The sequence below is a fragment of the Lissotriton vulgaris genome, chromosome 7 (assembly GCF_964263255.1).
Source record: "Lissotriton vulgaris chromosome 7, aLisVul1.2, whole genome shotgun sequence".
In the NCBI taxonomy this organism is placed as follows: domain Eukaryota; kingdom Metazoa; phylum Chordata; class Amphibia; order Caudata; family Salamandridae; genus Lissotriton; species Lissotriton vulgaris.
Genome location: NC_141695.1, coordinates 205,391,792 through 205,413,183, shown reverse-complemented (window position 1 = coordinate 205,413,183; position 21,392 = coordinate 205,391,792). Strand labels below are relative to the sequence as shown.

At 45.1% G+C, this 21,392-nt stretch overlaps 1 protein-coding gene across 9 annotated transcripts in view; it reads right to left on the bottom strand.

The window, feature by feature from the left end:
* Window positions 1–21,392, bottom strand: part of LOC147701201 (sialoadhesin-like) — a 473,651-nt gene that overhangs the window by 414,261 nt on the left and 37,998 nt on the right. For all 9 annotated transcript variants that reach the window (XM_086929948.1, XM_086929946.1, XM_086929954.1 and 6 more), the window contains one exon: window positions 3,448–3,567. In XM_086929948.1, coding sequence (XP_086786074.1) covers window positions 3,448–3,490 — 43 coding nt within the window. In that variant the 5' untranslated portion in view covers window positions 3,491–3,567. The remainder of the gene's footprint in view (window positions 1–3,447; window positions 3,568–21,392) is intronic.

Sequence of the window (21,392 nt, the reverse complement as noted above, 5' to 3'; positions counted from 1 at the left end):
AAACCTAAAAATACCCCTGTACCCCAAAACCCATACCCAGCCCTAAAACCTAAAAATACCCCTGTACCCCAAAACCCAAACCAATCCCTAAAACCTAAAAATACCCCTGTACCCCAAACCCCAAACCCAGCCCTAAAACCTAAAAATACCCCTGTACCCCAAAACCCAAACCCAGCCCTAAAACCTAAAAATACCCCTGTACTCCAAAACCCAAACCCAGCCCTAAAACCTAAAAATACCCCTGTACACCAAAACCCATACCCAGCCCTAAAACCTAAAAATACCCCTGTACCCCAAAACCCAAACCCAGTCCTAAAACCTAAAAATACCCCTGTACCCCAAAACCCAAACCCAGCCCTAAAACCTAAAAATACCCCTGTACCCCAAAACCCAAACCCAGCCCTAAAACCTAAAAATACCCCTGTACCCCAAAACCCAAACCCAGCCCTAAAACCTAAAAATACCCCTGTACCCCAAAACCCAGCCCTAAAACCTAAAAATACCCCTGTACCCCAAAACCCAAACCCAGCCCTAACACCTAAAAATACCCCTGTACCCCAAAACCCAAACCCAGCCCTAAAACCTAAAAATACCCCTGTACCCCAAAACCCATACCCAGCCCTAAAACCTAAAAATACCCCTGTACCCCATAACCAAATACCACTAAAAAGTGTTTTAAAAAAAAGATAAACTTACCTATAATAATACTTACGTTGTAATGGTATGCGTTGTAATAGTATGTGCGTTGTAGTGTATTGCGTTGTAAAGGTATGCATTGCAAAATGACTTGCGTTGTAAATGTATGCGTGGTAATGGTATGCGTTGTAAAAAATCTGTGGTAACAGTTACATACCAGTTAGGAACGTCAGGCTCTTGTGCTCCTAGATATGTTGGCCGTGTTCGACACGGTCGATCATAACATCTTGTTGAACCGTGTTGAGCAGGCTGGCATGCGAGGACCTGCACTTAGATGGATAGAATCTTTCCTGGCCGATCAGACTCAATCAGTCAAGCTTGGAACTTTTACGGCTCCTAAATTCACCTCCACTTGCGGTGTTCCCCAGGGCTCGTCTTTATCACCGCTGTTGTTTCATTTATATCTTAGACCCCTGATTTATTCTTTAAAAAATAGGAAGATCACCATTTTCAATTATGCGGATGACCTTCAGCTCATAATCCCAATTGATTCCTCAAATGCCGCGGCTGAGTTTCGGGTGACCATGTCCCATATCCAGCATTGGATGGACTTGAACCACCTGAAGTTCAATCCAGGCAAGACGGAATTAGTGTTGCCTGGGAAGAGCGAGATCAGTTGGGGCCCACACTATTGGCCTCCGGACCTGGGGTCTCCGCCCACTCCCTCCCAATCCGTGAAAAGCCTAGGGGTTATTCTTAATGCTGATATGTCGCTCAAGGGCAGGTAGGAGCAGTGATTTCTTCTAGTTTTTTTCAACTACGGAAAATTAGGAAAATCGCCCACCTGCTCACACACTCAGCTCTCACACAGGTGGTGATAGCCCAACTACTCTCTCAACTCGACTTCTCGAACGCAATCTACCTTGGCTTGCCAGCAGGTCTATTAAAACGATTACAGATTGTCCAGAATCAGGCAGCTAGACTCATTTTTAAACAGCCTAAATGGCAGTCAGCCAGACCGGGACTGATGAAACTGCACTGGCTACCGATGGCCCAACGGGCTGCCTTTAAGACGGGATGTCTAGTCTTCAAAGCCCTGCACGGCAAAGGCCCTAGATTCATTAAAGACATGATCACTAAATATGAACCTTCGCGAAATCTACGCTCAGCCCACTTTCAGCTGGTAACAATTCCGTTATTCAAACGGAAGCGGCAAGGAGGATGCTGTTTCTTCTACCTAGCTTCCAGTCTTTGGAACTCTCATCCTTTGACACTTAGGAGCTGCGATAATCTTATGGTCTTCAGGAAAGCCCTGAAGACCAGGCTGTTTGAGCAAGCCTATGCTTACGTACTTTTGTCATCTCCCCTCAGTCTTAGCGCCAGAAAGCCTATGGGTGTCCGTGTGCTCTATAAATTGTTATTAACATAACATAACATAACATAACGTTGTTTACATTTTGGAATAGATATTGCTCTTTAAATGTTGTTTTCAAAAAGCTTGACACTTCATGAAACCTTGAACATGTCCTTACACTTTAGATATGTCCAAACTCGCATGTACTTTATAAGCTTTTTACAACTTTCATGACATAAGCACTTTACCATTGTTGGTAAGCTGTGGCTTCACAAGTTTTAGATGTGATTTCTTATACTTGCAGCTAAAATTGTGTCATTGTCATGTTGTGGGACGTTTTCTGCATTTTGCTATCAAGATTACGGCTGATCTTTGTGAATGTTATATTAGTTGTTTGATTAATTTATTAAGCTTATTCAATGTTCGTACATATTTGTTTATAAGGCTGCTTTATAACCTAAGTCAACTAAATTGACGTACTGACTATACTGCACACACACAAATATGAGGAAGAGTTGTAAGCAATAGAGAACTCAATTCCAAAGATGCTCCACTTCTCTAATTGTATCTGTATAAAACAAAATAAAAGGTAACAATTAATAATAACATGCATGGGCCTTGTAAGTTGGTTACCAGTGGAGACTCAAGGGCTCTGCTTTTTGTCTTTTGTCAATGCTGTACATTATTTTTTTTAAAAGAAGACAAAAATGATTGATGCGTACGCATGCATGCACGTGCGTTTCAAAACTACTGCGGCTGAGTAAAAGCATGTGTATACGTTACTACGCATGTACACTCATGCAGCAAGACGCCATTTTATTTTTTTATTTATCCTTTCAAGATGGAAAAGCAAATCATGAAATGGTAAAACAAAATTTACTTAAATATGTTTCAAAGCACATTTTGTAAAAGGAGCAGGCTGGTAGCAAATTACAGACAATGGGCCTCCCAAAAATTAAATAATTAAATAAAAGGAAAAAAAAATCAAAAAAGGATCACAGCTGGAGAGGCAGAGGAACAATGGAGTACCGGCTGGAGTAAGAAGTAAGCATAAGTAACAGAAAAATGGGGACAATGAAGCAAAATAGGGACGAGAGGCAGGGAAATAAAACGAATAAAAAGCCAAGCAGGGAGGAAGGAGTAGGGAAGCAATAGACAAGCTGTTGATCAGGGGAGGGGAACACAGAGCTAACGTCAGTGGATATTTGAGAAGGGAAACTGCACAGAAAGAGGGAGTAAGAAAGTGCATGCACGTCCATTGAGTGCCAATGGGTGAAAAGCAAAGAGGTCGCCAGAGCCCGCTGTAAGTACTGGTCTTGTTCATAACAGTTATTCAAAAACTGAAATCTAACAGCTGTTAGTATAAAAGATAAAACATAAGCTCATATCGATTGTTTGCTGCACAGAAATGGACAACAGAATGTATCACAATATGCTTAAGAGTGATGATGAAGTACCTTGAAGAAGAGCGCACAAGAAAACTCCCAGCTTGTATTCCATTTGAGCTCTTTTATGAAGCACCTTTGGACATACGTGTCTGAAGATTGCTCAGGTTAAAGCATCATTATTTTGCAACCCTGGAAAATGAAATAAACTGAATTAAACAATATATAGACCACAGAAAATGAGACACTTTGGAGCGGACACTTTACTGATTGTTTGCCTCAATCATTTCCACCTAAGAACATAATTAGGGGTGCCAAATATTGTTCTACAGCCACCATGTTACTGGCAAATGTTCAGAATGACCACATTTATATTTGCTGGATATATATTTATTCCTGCTTAATATCCTGAAAGTATGGTATGGATCAGCCTCCTCAAGCAAAGCTAGACACCAGACATAAATGTGACTAATGTAAGCTATGCACTAGGCGAGTCCTAATACAGTCCCTCTGCATGTGTACTGCTTGGTTAAATGACTGTTTACTCTTAAAATATTCCCATACATGGTGAAGTCAATTGGATGATCAAATTGTGTGATGTGTGCATCATAGAGTAAAAATATGTTTTTTTTAAATACGAAAACCGTGGGGCTTTGAGTAATGACAGCCCAGCTGGACTCAACCAATTAGGTTGAACAAAATCGAGAAAAACAACCCTAGTAGCAAACCTTCATGAACCATTGTAACAATAAACGTTGCAAATTGGTGGTGAGTCCAAAAAGGAAAAATATAATAACACTTTTAGAATTAAAGAACAATTACATCTATTTCTGGAACATGTCAATAAGATATTAATTTAGTATGTTTTTCATATTCATTTTGCAAGTTTGTATCTTAATACATTGCTTTTAAAATTCAGTGTTGCTTTTTTAATTATGTAGCAGAGCCAAAGAAATCCACATTTAAATAGACATTTTACATTCATATCAAGTACAATCATTGGTTTCTTAGATGTTGGGCAGCCATCACATGTTTCACTGCGTAAAGTGAACTGCTGCTTCTCCAGAGGCTTTTAAAAATGTATATTTGAAAAATAATTAGAAAGCTCACATTAATTGACAGAAAAAGTGCACATTCTCATAAATAGACAGTAATGTTCTCAAATTCATTTATATTTATTTACTTAATATTTCAAATGAAATGCAGATCATAAAAGGAAAAAGATTAAACAACAAAGGCGTAATTTTGTGAAAATCTATTTTTAAAATGAATTTCTAAATCCTGGGTTTTAGGTACTTACATGTTCCCTGAATACTCCAAATTTAGCCGCTTACCGTGTTCACATCCCCTCAAATTAGTTACCTGGATTGATAGGCAGTGAGACTCCCTATTCATTCAATCTGAAGTACTTTCCTGTGTTTAACCATTTTGCTATTTACTCAGATACATTTCTGCTAACACACAATGACCTGACTGTGTCTCAGTCACCAAATTCATGGTTTGAGAATCTAGCTTATTTTTTGATCAATCACAGTGTATCAGCTTACCATAATCAAATCTCCTCATGAGCTAATATATCAGAAATATCCTTCCAAAAAAAGTGAAAGTTCTCTTTTAGTTCCAAATCAAATGAATCCTTTCAAAATGAGCTGATTATAAAAAGGCTTTATATACTGCCAAAGTAAAATAGAAAAGAAAAAACAAGGAGCCATAACTCAGATGTATCCAAAATTCCATTATTTAAAAAATGTCTTCCTTATAGAGAAATTGTGGGGGAGGAACACTTGCCTACTTTTAGGAGTATCCATTGCTTTTTCAGAGTTTAATCACTAATTACCTTAAAAATCCAAAATTCACCAATTCATGATCCTGAATTTCAATATCTGGTTAAATGCCTTACATATTTTGATTAACTAATAATTCATTCTACAAAATCAAACGAACAATCGGAACTCAATAACCTTTGTTCTATAATACACCAGAAGATAAATTTTATCTAAATTATTTACAAACTCTCTAAAACTCTAAACTTTCAAAATGCCCCTAGTTAATAAACACACCATTTTATATATATACCTCAATCCCAATGTTCAAATATCCAATGACAAAACTAATGATTCCCATTCGAATTTCCTCAAATTAATATAAAAATAAAGGATAATCAAAGTTTTAAGTATCCTTCACCACATTTCTTTTCACCTATATAAAACAAACACCTAACTATAGTTAAGGTATACTGTATCAAAATCTTTGTGGTCCTAATCTCTCACCTATTGATCCTCCCGATCTACACCACATGTTCATCGTCCCACCAACCACTCATGAGGGAGGGTTTCACAATCACCACACCCTTTATATACTTGCTTACAAGTTCAGAATGAGCCCATACAAACACTGTTTTATAATCGGCAAGAAATACATCAATAGGAGCCTAAAGTGCAAACTCTGACTCCTCATTTAACTACAAGTACAGCATTATGGATCTGAGTTCCTTAAGCTCAACAGTTAGCTCAAAATTGACCAAAATAAAACTGTTTCCATAGTGGACTTGTAGGGCACCAATGAGAACCTGAGTTCTTTTATACCAATAAAAGATACCAATAGGGACCTGAGTTTCTTAAACCCGCCAGGTAGCTCAAAATTGAGCAATAAAAACACTTTTTCCTTATTCAGCTTGGAATACTTCAATGAAAACCTGAGTTTCTTTTATCCAATTCACTTCACAAGCCCCCGCCAGTTATGATTCAATAAATCAATCCATCAATCAGGGTATTGTAGAACACACTACTAACCCGCAAGGGTCTAAAGGTGTAATGGTATGCTTTGTATATTTTGCATGTGATGCTAATGTTCTTTATGGAATGTGGAATTTAATGTGTGCGACATTCTTATCTTGAGAATGTCCAGCTGTAGATTCTTGGCAGTTGAACTAGAGCTGTTTGTGGCTGAGGTTGAATAAATCATACCTCTCAAATTCATCATTTGTCTATCAACATTTATGTGGTAAACACCACATTTATTTGGCGACGATCGGGAGTGAACCTCTTCAACCTCAACACGAAGCCTGCTCGTCTGTCTCACCACTCCTCCAGCGGCGGATATATTTTAAAGGAAGCGTAGTCTTCCCAGCGGCTGATAGTACTCCTCATTCAACGCGGTAAAGAAGTTAACACGGTGAGGAGTGGAGTGGGAGGCCTTAGAAGAGCTTTGCTGGACTTTGATTGTAAAAGTTGGGAAAATTCGTCCCAACCGCTTTGCGTGCCAGTGACGTCTTCCTTACGCGTGTGTGCGTTTCACCAAGTTCAGTGACATTTTCATTTTAGATTAGCGTATGCGTGTCAGTTACGAGCTACGCTAGCATCAGCGTGTCAGTCTCTGTGACGCACAACGTTTGATACGGAGAAGGAAAAAAGACAACGTTAAAAGGCACTGAGGTGGTGGGGGGGTGAGCAGCTACGTGAGGGTCATTCAAAGAGCCAGATCTTGAGGTCTACTCTGAATTGGTGCAGTGTTGGGCTCCATCGGAGGAGAAGGGGGAGTTTGTTCCAGGTCTTGGCTGCGGGGCGGGAGAAGGATCTTACACCAGCTCTGGTCCTGTAGAAAAAAGAGAAGGTGGCTAGGGCGAGGTCAGCCGAGTGGAGGATTCTTTTGGGGCCGTGGAATGAGATTCAGTCATTGAGATATTGGGGTCCGGTGTTATGGAGGGCTTTGTAGGTGTGTGTGAGCAGCTTGAAGGTTATTCTTTTTTCAACAGTGAGCCAGTGGAGTTGATCTGGTTGTTCATGGTGAGTGAAGAGTCGTGTATGATGCTGAGGTTGCGTGCAGGGTCTATTGGGAAGGGTGGGTTTCCAAGAGTGGGCGGTCACCAGGTGTTGTCCCATGCGGAGGCAGTGGAGCAGAGGATCAGGACTTCTGTTTTCTCAGGGTTGAGCTTCAGGCAGCTGTTGATCATCCAGGTTACGACAGCCTTCATCATCTTGGAAGTTTTGCCTGGTGATGTCGAGTTCCTTGGTGGGGGAGAGGATGAGCTGAGTGTCATCGGCATAGGAGACAATATTGAGACCATGGTTTCTGATGATAGTTGTGAGGGGAGGCATGCAGATGTTGAAGAGTGTGTGGCTGATGGAGGATCCTTGGGGTACTCTCCATCTGATCTCTGTTGGTTCTGAGAGGAAAGGCAGAAGTCTTATTCTCTGTGTTTTGCCTGATAGGAAAGAACGTAACAAGTCAAAGGCCTTTCCTTGGATGCCGGCGTTGTGGAGTCTGGTGGCTATGGTGCGGTGAGAGACTGTGTTGAAGGCTGCTGATAGGTCCAGGAGGATTAGGGTTGCTGTGTGGCCTTGGTCGAGGATGGCGCAGATAGTAATGGTGGCAGCAAGGAAGGTGGTCATGGTGCTGTGGTTGCTGTGAAATCAGGACTGAGAGGTGTCTAGGATGCTGGTTTCTATGCAGTGTGATAGCTGGTTGTTGACGGCCTTTTTGATGACTTGGGTGGCAAAAGGAAGCAGTAATATGGACCTGAAATTCTTGAGGTCTGTTGGGTCTGCGAAGGGCTTCTTTAGGTGGGGGTTGGCACGCTTCAATTTTTCAGGGAATGTGGTTGTGTCGAGAGAGCAGTTGATGGTTCAACGTAGCTCAGGTATGATGGCAGTGGCAGCCCTATGGAAGATGTGAGGCGGGGAGGGGTAAGAAGGTGCTCCAGAGTTGATACCTTTCATTGTCTTTAAGGTGTCCTCTGTGGTGAGAGAGGTCTAGGTGAGAAGGGTCTGTTGGGTCACCACCCATTGGGGGTGGGAGTTGAGGTGGTGCCATGGTCTTGATTGACGAAGTTGTCGTAGAGCCTCTTGATCATGAGGTGAAAAAAGGAGCTGAGTTTGTTGTTGCAGAGGTCGTGGGAGGGAGGGACATCACTTGTTTCGCTGTTGGGTTTGGGGAATTTCTGTATGATGGTGATGTGTTCCTTGAATATGTGAACATTGGCGAAGATTCTGTCTAGGATGAAGTTTTTCTTTGTAGATTTGATGAGTTGGTGGTGTGCTTTGAAGGTGGCGCAGGCTTTAGGGTTCTGCTGTTTCTCCACATCTTTTCTAGTCTTCAGCAGGCAAGCTTAGAATTTCTTGATAAACCAGTTGGTTTTCTTGTTGTGTTGTCTGGCATTGTTCTGAAGGAGCGAGAGTGGTGGCACAGTTGGCGATCCATTGGTTGAGGTTGCTTGCCGATGTGTTGGTGTCTGTTGTAGTAGGGGTGAAGTGCAGGTGAGGGCGGAGCTGAGGATTTCTTCTGAGGCTTTGTCCCAGCTTCTGCATGACAGGCGTCACATGTGCTTGCATGAGGTGGGTTTGGCAAAAGAGAAATTAATGCAGTGGTGGTCGTTCTAGAGCAGTTCTGTGTTGTGGCTGAAGCGAATGTTGTTTCCTCTGGTGAAGATGGAGTTGAATGTGTGTCCTGCTGTGTCAGTGGGGTTGGGGACAAGTTGCTTCAGTCCTATGTTGGTGAGGTTCTCCGGGAGGTCGGAGGTGTTGGGAACGCTGTGGTTGTCCAGGTGGTAGTTCAGGTCTCCGAGTAGTATTTATTCCATAGAGGCAAGGGTGTGCGGTGCGATGTGGCTGGCAATGACATTGGTGAAGGGGGTTCAGAGTCCAGGTAGTCTGTAGGCGAATGTTCTGCTTAGCGTTGTTCTGGGTTTGGGCTGGATCTGGATGTGAATGTGTTCCATTGGGGAAAGGCATTGTCAGAGTTGGTGGTTTTCAGTCAGGGAAGCTTTTGTGGATGATAGACGAGGCCTCCTCCTGGGCAGTTGGGACAGTGCTTTCTCAGGATCTTGTATCCTTCGGGAATGGTGGCTGCGATGTTGGATATGGAGCTGGCGTTGGTCCAGATCTGGATGCAGTCCAGTGGTTTCTGTGCGCTGTCTTCCGGTGGGCTGTAGGCTACTGCTGGGGACTGTAGATGGGTGAAGGTGAAGCCGCAGTGTCAGCAGAAACTCGGGCTCGTCGTCAAGAGCTATCAGTTGTTGATGCGTTTAGGGTTTTGTTCATGGAGAGTGCTGGGTTCATAGCGGCGGGGAGTCAGGGACCAGGGTCCCTGGTGCTGGTCACGGTCGGGTCAGGTGCAGACGGGCTTGCCTTTGGCACACCTTTGGCGCACCATTAAGTAGGGGTCGGGGAGAGGGCAGTCAGCTGGGAGGCAGGAGCCGGAATGACACGCTGGGGGAGGGGCCACGGGAACAGCAGTGACGGGAATTGGGGAAAGAGGGAGCAGAGAGGGCAAGAGGAAGACAGAAAGAAAAGAGACAGAAACTGAACAGGCAAAGAGAAAGAGGCAACATAGAGGAAAAAGGCAGTGATAAAGAGGCACAACAGAGGAAAAAGGCAAAAGGCAGAGAGAAAGAGGCACAACAGAGGGAAAAGGCAGAGCAAAAGAGGCACAGCAGAGAAAAAAAGTAAAGAAAAAGAGGCACAATAGAAGAAAAAGACAAAGAAAAAGAGGCAAAAACGAGAGAAAGAAGGGAAACACAAGAACAGCAAAATGACACAGAACAGAGCGGAATAGCAGAAGAGCAGGGTGCTCTTCCACTAGACTACCAGGGATGAGACGCAGACAGGAGCCTTTGGGTGGAGAAGAGCCTCGAACAGCTACCTGAAGGGCTGAATCTAGTGCTAAGAGCAGAGCCTTAACTGTGTAGCTGTGCATAGGGGAGAGCAGTGACTCTGACCAGGAGGTCAGAGGTCTTGCTCTACTTCACCAATTTCAATTCCTTTACTTCCTTTAAAAAAAAAATACAGATCCGTTATTGATATTATTCAAATGATACTCACCAACAAAGAGTAATCACTTGCATACTGGAAAAAAAATCGATAGCAAGCATCAAAAGAGAACACAAAAACACAATGGCGGGGGAGAACGGTATAGTTAGTACTGCTAAATATAACTGGTGATTTTTGTAGTATTTTGAGTTTAAAACGTTAATGGTGTCATAATTTAACATAATCACCTACAAATAACATTACTTTCACCTCTGGTTTTTTTCAGTGAAATTCTAAAGTTGTTTTTAAAAACAAAAACAAGACAGATATTTTTAATCACACCTTACTATGAATTTACTTTCAGCTTTGTTTTTTTCAGTGAATTTCTAAGGTTTGTGTAATGTAAAGTAATATTGTATTACCATGCATCAGCCAACTCCCTACTGTGCATGGCGAAGTGGAGATTGCCCACAGGGCCTGAAATATATATACTTATTCACAATATATATATTAATTCACTGAAAAAAACAAATGTTAAAGTAACTTTATAGTTAGTTGAATTTATCAATGATAGCATTAACATGTTGAATTTTTAAAAAACTGAGAATTTCACCAGTTATAAATGGCAGCGTTAAATATAACTTGCAATACTTATGACCACGCATATGACATTCCTCATGGCATGTTCTATGATATAATTTATGACATCTCAAATTGCATCATTGATATTATAATTAGTTACCAAATGTAGATGCAACCTCTACAACGACAAGCCCTTCTACCAACACCCATATACAACTGACCCCACACTGCGCACTGACTTCAGACATGTGCTGTGGGGGGTTGGCAAGAGAGCCTGGCCATAGGGATCCCATCACTGCCCCCTCTCCAAGCCTTATTAGGGTCTGGGGATTCCTTTCCCCTGAGCTTTTTTTGTATTATTGGGGAGGGTGGCTTTATAGCCCCACTCCCAAGAATTCATAGACCCTGGGACCCCATCCCTCAGGGCTATTCATTAAAATAAAGAAGGAAGAGGGTAAGTGGCTTCCCACCTGGGCCAATTTCGGCCCCTGGGACCTTATCCACCAGGGTCCGGAGTTAATATTTGGGGGACCGGGCATGCAGCCTTCAGCCTTTGGGGAATTATAGACCCTATCCCCTGGAGCTCGGTGCTGAAAGTAGGGAGGGGGCACGAGGCCACCCCTCCCCAGGCCGGCTGTGGCCCCTGGTACCCCATCCCCCTGTACCCAGCATTATTATTTAGGAGAGGGGCATGCCTCCCTTCCCTCCTTGGGCCAATATTGTTTTCAGCGACGCCATCTCCCAAGTCCCAGCACTGAAGGTATGGTGAGCAGGACATGCAGCCCCCTCCCCAGGCTGATTTCATCCCTGGGGACCCCATATCCAGTAGCAAAGCTAAGTAACTTTGGAGGCTGCAGATAGAGCCCCAAGGGCCTCATTGCCCCAAGCGGCTTCCTGGGGCCATTAGTGGGTCAGGGAAGGAGTCTGCACGGTCCCCCATTACATATTGCTACATTTGTGGGCCGGGCTGGACTCCCTGAGACGTTTTCAGGCTCTGAGTGGAGGGTCATGGGACCTCCCTCCCTGTAAATTATAAGATCAACCCCAAGGGTTGGCTCCCCTGGGTATCTAATGGCTCGATGAGGGAGGCTGCCTATCCCCCTTTCCTTATACAATCTTTTGGCCCATGGGAGTAGGCTCATTTGGGCTTTTATTTAAAAAATGTAGCTCAGATACTTTTTTGTTATCCTGTGAAAGTTTGAGGGTTCCCAGCAATTTGTGATTTTTTCCCCCATGGCGCCTAGGGGATTAGGGTATTCCTAAGCTACCCCTGTATAACTTTTTGTACACAGCTACAAGATAGGGGACTAAGTGCTCGAGTTCTGTAATGGCTGTTAGCAACATTTTTCTCATGTTGTTAGCAGTTAATCAGAGAGCCCGCAGAAGTCTGACTCCTGTGGGACCAAGTTGGCCCAAGGAAAAAAAAGCTCCTTGGGCCAATGCTCTTTCTTTAAACTGGCGCTCCTGTAAGAGCAGTGCTTAATTTGTAAAATAATAGGTGCCAGGGCTCTGACCAGGAAGCCACTGCAGCTTGCACCAACCATCGCCCTTGCCATCACTACTAAAACAATTCCTATCCATCTCTCTTGCATGTAAATGCGACAGTTCAGATTATTCCCGGTCACCAAAGCTAAAGGAATGGCTGGGGAAGCAGGTATTAGCATTTTTATTTTATATTGTATTCCTAAACTACCTTTGTTCTGCTCATATCTAAATTAGATGATCAGCGCCACTATGTGGTGGACTGTTTTAAGTATGGTGTTGACAATTAGGTGCTGGTGCCGTCCACAGGAAACCAATTGCTGTTTGATTTGTCATCTAGGCTCAGTGTGCGCCTTCATTTGTGTGCCTTGCACTGGCTTCCAGTTCATTTACAGTTGAAATTTAAGATGTTGACTATCGCTCATTGGGCCCTCCATGGGCTTGGCCCCATCTACTTGCAGAGGAGGTTTACTTTTTACACACCAGGAAGACAGCTGCGTTCGTCCGCCCAGCGGCTGCTACAGACCCCTAGGTTCAACCGCCAAAGACTGGGTGGTAACTCGTTTGTGCGAAAAGCTAGTGTAGTATTCTCGGGTTTGTATTTATGTTCCTGTACTTCTCTGCATCTAGCTGCTCAGCCAGTGTGAGTGTTCCGGGTTAGAATGTGAGTGTGATTGACATGGATGGAATGCTTGGGTGACTGGTAAGAGGGTTGGCAGTTGAGAATGGGCTGAGTAGCCAAGAGGCTGCTCCTGGTGGGGCCTGTTTGTTCCAGAGTTATACTTCCTGTTATCCTACCTATGGCTGAATAAACTTACTTCACAACTCAACTACATCTGCCTCGGCTACATCTCTATATGTATGTATGGACTTAGATACTACAGCTAGCTTGGCTTGGAACACGTTGTCTTGGCTCTTCGGTGTATCCAGGACCCATTGCTCTTTAAGAAAAAATTGAAAACGTTGCATGTCTAGTTTCTGTTCTGTGCTTCTTTTGGTCCTTTCCTCTAGCTAGCGCCAGGACACTTTCGAGTAGCTGCGCGCTGTACAAATTAAATATAACATAACATAACATAACAATGAAGTGCTGGCGCTTAGCACCAAAAAGCCCCAGCTCAAATTAAGCACTCCGTACAAGTCTTGGAGACTCTTGCAAGACCAATTGCAAAAATATACAATTATTTTTTAACCTTAATTTCTCAAAAACTACTGAAGTGATTTACACTAAATCTTTTGACCAAGATCTAGCTTACTGCCAAATTTAGTCTCATTCCATGCAGCCGTATTTTTCTGTAGCTCTGCCTAAAGAAGTATATGGAAAATGCATGGAGATTTTACTGTTTGGGAACCCTCTTTTTTCTTGCCCTCTCATGACGGATTACCCCAAATCTTTCCAGGAAAGAGCTGAGATTGATGAACTTTTTTTGGGACTGTTTCATGAAGATTCCTCAAATGGGGCTTAAGTTAGTAGCAAACCAAAAAAAGCTCTTTTTTATGGAGAAGCAGACCTTACTCAGGAGAGGAGTTGGCCTAAAGGCTAAGGCGGTCAGCCTTAAATCTAAAGAAACGGGTTCGAGTTTCAGCAAGAGTGCCCAACATCCTGTGTTTCTAGGCAAATCACGTAATCTCCCCGTGCCTAACAAAATTGAATGTGTCCTCATGTAATGCAACTGGTGCTTGTGTGAAGCGCTCTGATAACCCAATTCCTTCGGGTCAAGTTTGCGCTATATAAAACTCTGTAAAAAATAATAAATATACTATACCCATCTAGTGGCGACCACTACTAGGTAATCTATATAAATACTAAACCCCATACACCTTCATTGTTTAAATGTATCAAATATATAATATATATATTATGCATATTTATATATGTATGTGTGTGTGTGTGTGTGTGTGTGTGTGTGTGTGTGTGTGTGTGTGTGTGTGTGTGTGCGTGTTTTTGCATGTGTGTTTGTGTGTGTTTGTCCTAAGGACCACTGCCGCACACAAGACGGTCAATTCCACCTATTGAGCTGGTGTCGGTTGATTGGTGCAGCACCTGTGTGTTTATATCAAGCCACAATAGTTTTCTTTAAAAATTGAACCAGCACTGCAGAAGACAATGGATATGCGTTTCACAGTTACTGCCTTTGTCAAGTCAATAGTATTCTCCATCATCTCACAAACTGAATACCCTTAGTCTCTGAACACCTTAGACTCCTGAGACAGGTGAAGGACTGGGCTATTCTAAGGCCCAGCGGTGCCAGGGGACAACACCTGAAACCTTCGTGGGTTACCTGTTCCGGCGTACAAATTACAGAGACACGGGACACTTCCTTCGGTGTCAAAGATCAGCGTTTATTTACTGCATGGAAATACAGAAGTCGCAAGAAGTACAACATGTGTAGGTTCTAGGAGACTGCTTCAAATTGCAACAGGGGATCGCTCCTTTTATACAGTTTTTAGTCATAGCACAACATGGCGAACAAAAGGTTACAATTCAGTTCCCACAGTAAACTTCAAAAGGGTTGCTTTCATGTATTCAGGATCCCGGAACATAATTACAGTAACATCGCTGGTTCCCAACTGTAAAAGTACGTTATCCCACCATTTAGTACATTCCATTCAGGCTGTAAATGAGTTTAAGAAAGAGACAGAAACAGGTGCAAGGAAGACAGGAACAGATAGCAATAGAGTGTAGGGGGCAATATCGGAAGCACAATTGCAGGATCAAAGGAGTCGTGCCTAATGCATGCACGGCTGAAACAATAGACCGGCACGGCAAGATGAGCCTCGAGCGGGGCCATCTGCCTTTGCAGTGTCATCCCCCTCATCATAAAGACACCCTCAAAGGAACACGTGTCTTCCGCAAGAGCTTGGGAATCCCAGGGTCACGAAGCGGACAGTGTCCGTTCGCTGGCTACTTGAGGGCAAGAGACAAAATGGATGCCGTATCTAAAATGGAACCCGTGGGTTCAGATGGAGAAACCCACGAATAAGACGGACGGTTCAGGCCAGCGTAGCGAAAACGCGTACACCCACTAAACTCGTCATTTGCGGTTCATAGATACCAAACTCGTCCATATTCGAACGAGTCGAAAACATCGTTATGATTGTCACGGAACCTCACAGGAGGTAAGGAGACAGGAGCGCCTCTGGCACACAGGATGGGACCTAAAAGATAAGGAAGCTCATAAGATCCTGCTTAGAAAATACAAGGCCGAGATTATAAAAGCCAAACAAGAGCACTTCACGACCCTGACAACTTCATTGTCTTCCCCTAAAGAGCTCTTTAGGGTTGTAGATTCACTTATAACCCTTCAAACCCCTGATCCTGTAGTAGCGTCCCAAGAGCTTTGTAATAACATCGCCTCTTTCTTCCAGACAAAAATATCAGACATCTACTCTGCCTTGGAGTCACAAAAATTGCTCATGAGCGGGCCCCCTGCTTTAGGGGCTATGGATCCCGCCCCGGTAGAAATATCTTTCCCGGGAACCTTAGACTCCTTTCCCCCTCTCTCTGTGGACACGCTTGATAGCCTCCTTAACAAAACTAAATCAGGCTCTCCTTTGGATGTGTGTCCCCTAAGGATTCTTAAACAATGCAGGGAAACTCTCCTGCCTCCTCTGGTAGACATCATGAATAGAGCCACGAGAGATGGCGTCTTTCCCACCCAATGGAAAAGAGCGGTTGTAAAACCTCTTCTAAAAAAGCCCTCCCGTGATCCGTCGGTCCTAAAACATTTCCGGCTCATTTCTTTACTCCAGCCCCAGCAAAAATGCTAGAGGCGCATCTCAATGCGTACCTTGCCGCTTTTGTTGAGAGCTCGGAATGTCTCGATTCCTCTCACATCAGGAGGGAACACAGCACTGAGTCAGCCCTCACCATAGTGTTGGATAACATCCACACTCATGTTGATGAGGGCCAGACCACCCTCCTGATCCTGATAGTGGAGAAGTGTGGCTCACTGGTTAAAGGAGGCAGACCTGGAAGCAGAGGTCAGCCCGGGACCAGGGTTAAATTCCCAGCTCGACGGGGTCTTGAGTCCTAAAATGTCCATGGACTCGACAATTCTCCCTCCAGTGCCTACTCGATTCATGGGTTCACACTCTGCGACTCTGGGCAATAGCTTGCTTAATCTCCACAACGGCCCCTCGCGGCGGGATGCCTGGCTTTCACCTTGCGGGGTTATCTCACAGGGGAATACCAGGACGGGTTCCCTAAGCAAGCGCTTAGAAACCGCTCGGTGATTTGCGCTATATAAATTCCTGTACATTTACATTTACATTTACATCCTCCTAGATCTGACAGCGGCCTTTGATACCCTCTCCCCCTCAGTACTAACATCTCGGCTGAGGGAGATTGGGGTGCGTGGAGCAGCCCTGGATCTTCTCACGTCTTTCCTCACCCATCGAGTGCAAAGAGTGAAGCTGGGGGAGTACCTATCTCCATCCCTCCCTGTGCAATGTGGGGTCCCTCAGGGGTCGGCCCTTAGTCCGACCCTATTTAACATCTGCGTGACCCCACTTGCCAGGCTTATTAGATCTTATGGGATGGAGATAGTTTCCTATGCGGACGATACCCAGATCCTGGTCTCTCTCTCCCATGCTAGCGTCTCGACTGCCTCCAATTTTAGATCTTGTATGGAGGCTGTCGGTAAATGGATGATCCTAAACTCGCTCAAATTAAATGGAGAGAAGACGGAGGTGATGGTGTTCGGAGGGAAAGAGGAAGTATGGTCTTCCTGCTGGTGGCCAGACTCATTAGGAGCCTGTCCCACCCCCACCTCCTCCGCAAAAAATCTGGGGGTTATGATAGACCCTGCCCTTGACATGGGTAAGCAGGTCAGCCGAACCATCTCCACCTGCTGGGGCATTATCCATATCCTGAGGAGGATTAGGCACTACCTATCCTTTCAGGCAAGGAAACAGCTGGCTGTTGCCCTTATCGGCTCCAGAATGGACTACTGTAATGTGCTGTATGCGGGCTTGAAAAAGAGCCTACTGCAGCGCTTACAGGTAGTCCAGAATGCAGCTGCAAGGTTTGTTCTGGATCTTCCCAGGCGCACCTCAGCCACAGCGGCTAGAAAGCTGCTACATTGGCTTCCTGTTGAGGCGCGGATCCACTTTAAGACCGTATGCTTGACATACAGGGCTTTGGCCAGAAATAGCCCCACCGGTCTAGGATCTATCCTGTCCCGCTATTCTCCCGCTAGGAATCTACGGTCCTCCGGCAGACTCCTGCTAGCGGCCCCCCGTTTCAGGAGAGTGAAATTGGGTGGCAGGGCCTTCTCCACCTTGGCGCCCAAATGGTGGAATGCTCTTCCTCTGGAAATAAGATCGCTACCCACCTTTCAGGCATTCAAAAGGGCTTTAAAAACACACCTTTTTGCGCAAGCGTACCTGTAGTGATGTAGCGATTTCACTTTTGATCTGTACTGTTAGGCGCCTTGATGTCTTCGGGTTATTGTTTGCGTGTTATAAATTTTATTCATATCATATCATTAGTCACTATACATAGAACACATACTTCATATACATGGCTTGCAATATGGAACTTAGTTTTAAATTATTTGCAAATGTGTAAAAATCCAAAATAAAAATAATACCAGCACTGTATTTTATACTGTATGGATATTATAGTTGAAAAAAGAATCAATCGTTAATTTACTTGAATACGGGCATATGCCATATGCCATATGCATCCAAACACAGAATTTCTTTACACCATATATGAAGCCGTAATGTCATGCAATTCAAAATCTCCTGAGTGAAGTGCACTAATACTGCAGAATAAAAGTGCTATAGTGCAAAGTGAACATGTGCAAATAACATTCCCATAATTTCAATAATTTAAAAGACTTAGGGCCTGACTTTGTTGTTGTTCGTAAGGGTTCCGAATAAGTAATTTTAAACAGACGTAACACAAGACCACAAACGACAAAAATCCACAATACAAAAGTACTTTAAAAGTGGTAGAAATAGCTTAGTTCTCTTTAGATGTAAAATGTGATACTTTGAGTTCAATGTACCTTTGGATGTGTAACTCTATACAACAAAAGTGTTGCAGGGAAGGTGATGCGTCGGTTCCTTACACGCAACAGCGGTGATGCGTCGGGTCCCTACTGCTGCGTAGGGGATGTGTCAGTTCTTCTCTGCATGGGGAGGTGATGCGTCGGTTTCTTACTGAGCTTCCGTGGCGATGCGACAAGATGTAATGCGATGAAGATCCTGTGCAATGAAACAAAAGGGTGTCTTCTTCTTAATGTGAGAACAATGCGTGCATGCGTAAAAGCATAGTGGCGACTCAACGATTCTTCTGAGCCGCAACAGGTCCTGCGACATGCTTCTTCGGTGATGCGACGGTGTCTGCTGCGATGGCGACACTCTTCTCCGGTGATGCGAGGCACTTCAGTTGATGCGATGGCGACATTGGCAGCGGTGGCACGCTTTTATGGTGATGCGACGGCGTCCCCTGCGACGGCGACACTCTTCTCAGGTGTGATGACAACGGCTGTGGCTGTGACATGCTTTTTTGTCTTGTGTCACGCTTCCAGCTCCCAGCGACACGCAGTCTCTCAGAAGTTCCAGCTCAACAGCGGGCTCTTCAATTCCCATCAAGGGAAGACAGGGGAGCTGGTTGGTGAAGTCTGTTGTCCCTAAGACTTCAGCAGGAGGCAAGCTCTATCTCAAGCACTTGGAGATCCTTTACAAGTTGATTTGAAAGCAGCACAAAGTCCATTCTCCTTTATTTGGCAGTCAGGCAACCACTGCAGGCTAATCCCCCAAACAGCACTCAGTTTAGGGATAGTCTCCTCCTCAGTTTCTCTGGTTCCTCTCCTCAGCAAAGTTCTTCTTGTTTCCCAAAAGTGATCTAAAGTTCTTGGATCTGGGTCCCAATATTTATACTAGCATATCATTTGTCCTCTGAAGGCAGAGGGTCCTGTAACCAGTCCAAACCCTTTCTGTGCAATCCTGGAGCACTTTGTCGACAAGACTCACCACAAGAGGTTGAGCCAGCATTGTGGAAGGCAGGCACAGCCCTATTCAGGTCCCAGGTACACTCCTCACACCCATCTACATGTAGATAGCCCTATTCAGCCCTGTGATGACTCACCCTGTCACCTGGAATCCCCCTGCCCCTGTCACTCAAACTCCAGACAAGGAATACACAACTTAGCAGAGGCAGGCTTGGACAGTTAGGCAAGAAAATACCTACTTTCTAAAAGTGGTATTTTCAAACACAGAATGTTAAAACCACCTTCACTAAAAGATGTATTTTAACATTATGAGTTCAGGCTCTCAAACCTCTGTGGCCTCAGAGAGCGGGGGCAGTAGTCCTAGGTCAGGTATGACATCCTGACACTGACCCACCAGCTCCAGGCCTTTACCCGGTGGCTGGACAAGAGACTGGGGTGGGCTCTTCCACACCCGGTCCTCCTCCTTGGGGCTCTGTACCCTCCCACCTGGAGCGGTACCCCCTTCCAGAATGGTCAGGGTGCCTTCAGCAGGTGTCCTGCACAATTTCCCCACCAGTTCAAGCATTCCATCCTGCGGCTGGGCTTCCAGGTCAGGGGGGACACCCTGAACCTGGCCCTCCAACCGAGGATCTAAACCCTCAGGCTGCACCGGGGTCAGAGGCGAGGACTCCCTCCCTCTGCACCCCCTTCCAGAGCACTGCAACCTCCCAACTGGAGTGGTACCCCTAGAAGCTACATCGGTCAGGACACTGATTACAGTTGTTCCTTCCTCCAGGTCAGACAATACCTGAACCTGACTTCCCAACCCAGGGACCAACCCCTGCGGTTAAACACTTGCCTGGCAAACCAGGACTTCCTAGGGAGTGCATATACCCTCCCCGAGGGTGACACATAACTCATGTGTCGTGTGACAGTCTGCCCGGCGCAAATCTCCCTACCCCTGTCCATCTGAAAGCGTGTGAAGATCTCCCAGGACAGAAGTAGTGTCACCAGGGTCATTCCTTGGTGACTCAGCCCTTCTGGCTGGCCCCTGACCCACTGGTTCTTCCACTTGGGACTCTTTCTCCCTCTCACCCCTCAATCTCGACTTCTGGACCACTTAGGATTGGCACTGAAACACACCAGAAATGGTGGAGGCCTGCTACAGCCACTCCCTATTCACCAGACACTAAGGGATATCCCTCAGCTGGCGGCCCATCAGGACAGCCTAGGCTCCCCACCTGGTGTTCAGTTAAAGAACCATCCAGGCTCCGAGACTGGGCTTTGGATACCTTGGGATACACAGCCCCACACTCACTCTATCCCCACTGAGACAAGAAGTGAGCCCCTACACCCCTCCCACTACACCAGGACCTAGCTGGGCTACTCTGAACCTCTTCCACCACACAGGTCTGGAAGATACCGGAGCCACTCCCCACAGGGTCACTCCCCAATGCCTCTCCAGACCCTCTGGAATCCACCAAAAGGTCTGCCTCCAAGGTGAGCTCCCTGGGGTCAGAAAACTCACCCTACAACAGGTGTTGGCACAGCTCTGGAAAACAGGCACTTACAATATGCTCTCCCATAATTGAATCACATAGCCCCACACAAGGGTTAACAAAGCTATCCTTTACCTCACCATCCAGTGCCTCGCACACGTACTCCACACCACTCTCCTGATATTGGCAACACAGTATCTGACTGTCTCTGTTATTCAACCCACACTCTTCTGGGCGGTCTTCACACTCACATACCAAGACTTCAACCTTGGGGGAACCCCTCTCTCTGCACCTCTCATCTAGAGTCAGTAGAGTGTCCCTCCCACCACTAGGACCATGAACCCCTGCGTCAGTTTTCCCATTTTCCTCATGCATACTGGGCACTACTTTAGCTACCTGTACATCCTGTTGTCTGTTAACCCCCTCCTTCAAGTCAGGTGCCACATCTCTGGGTGTATGTACTGCTCCCGAGGCACTACCTTACTCAATTTTGCTGCCACCATCTGAGCTCGTTTCCACCTCCAACTCAGCAAAGCTCACTTCCTGAGCTACACATATTTCTTTTTTGTAGGCTGAGACACTCATGGCCTCAAGCATCTCAAGCTCCAAATTAAGCTTCTCATTCTAAACTATTGCTCAAACTGCATCCTCTTTTTCTCTAGGGCCAATTGCCTAGTTTGTAACTCCAATTCTAACTGCCCACTCAACTTGAGCTTGGTCAGCTCCATGTCATGCGTCCTACTCTTCTCCCTGTCCTCCAGCTCTTC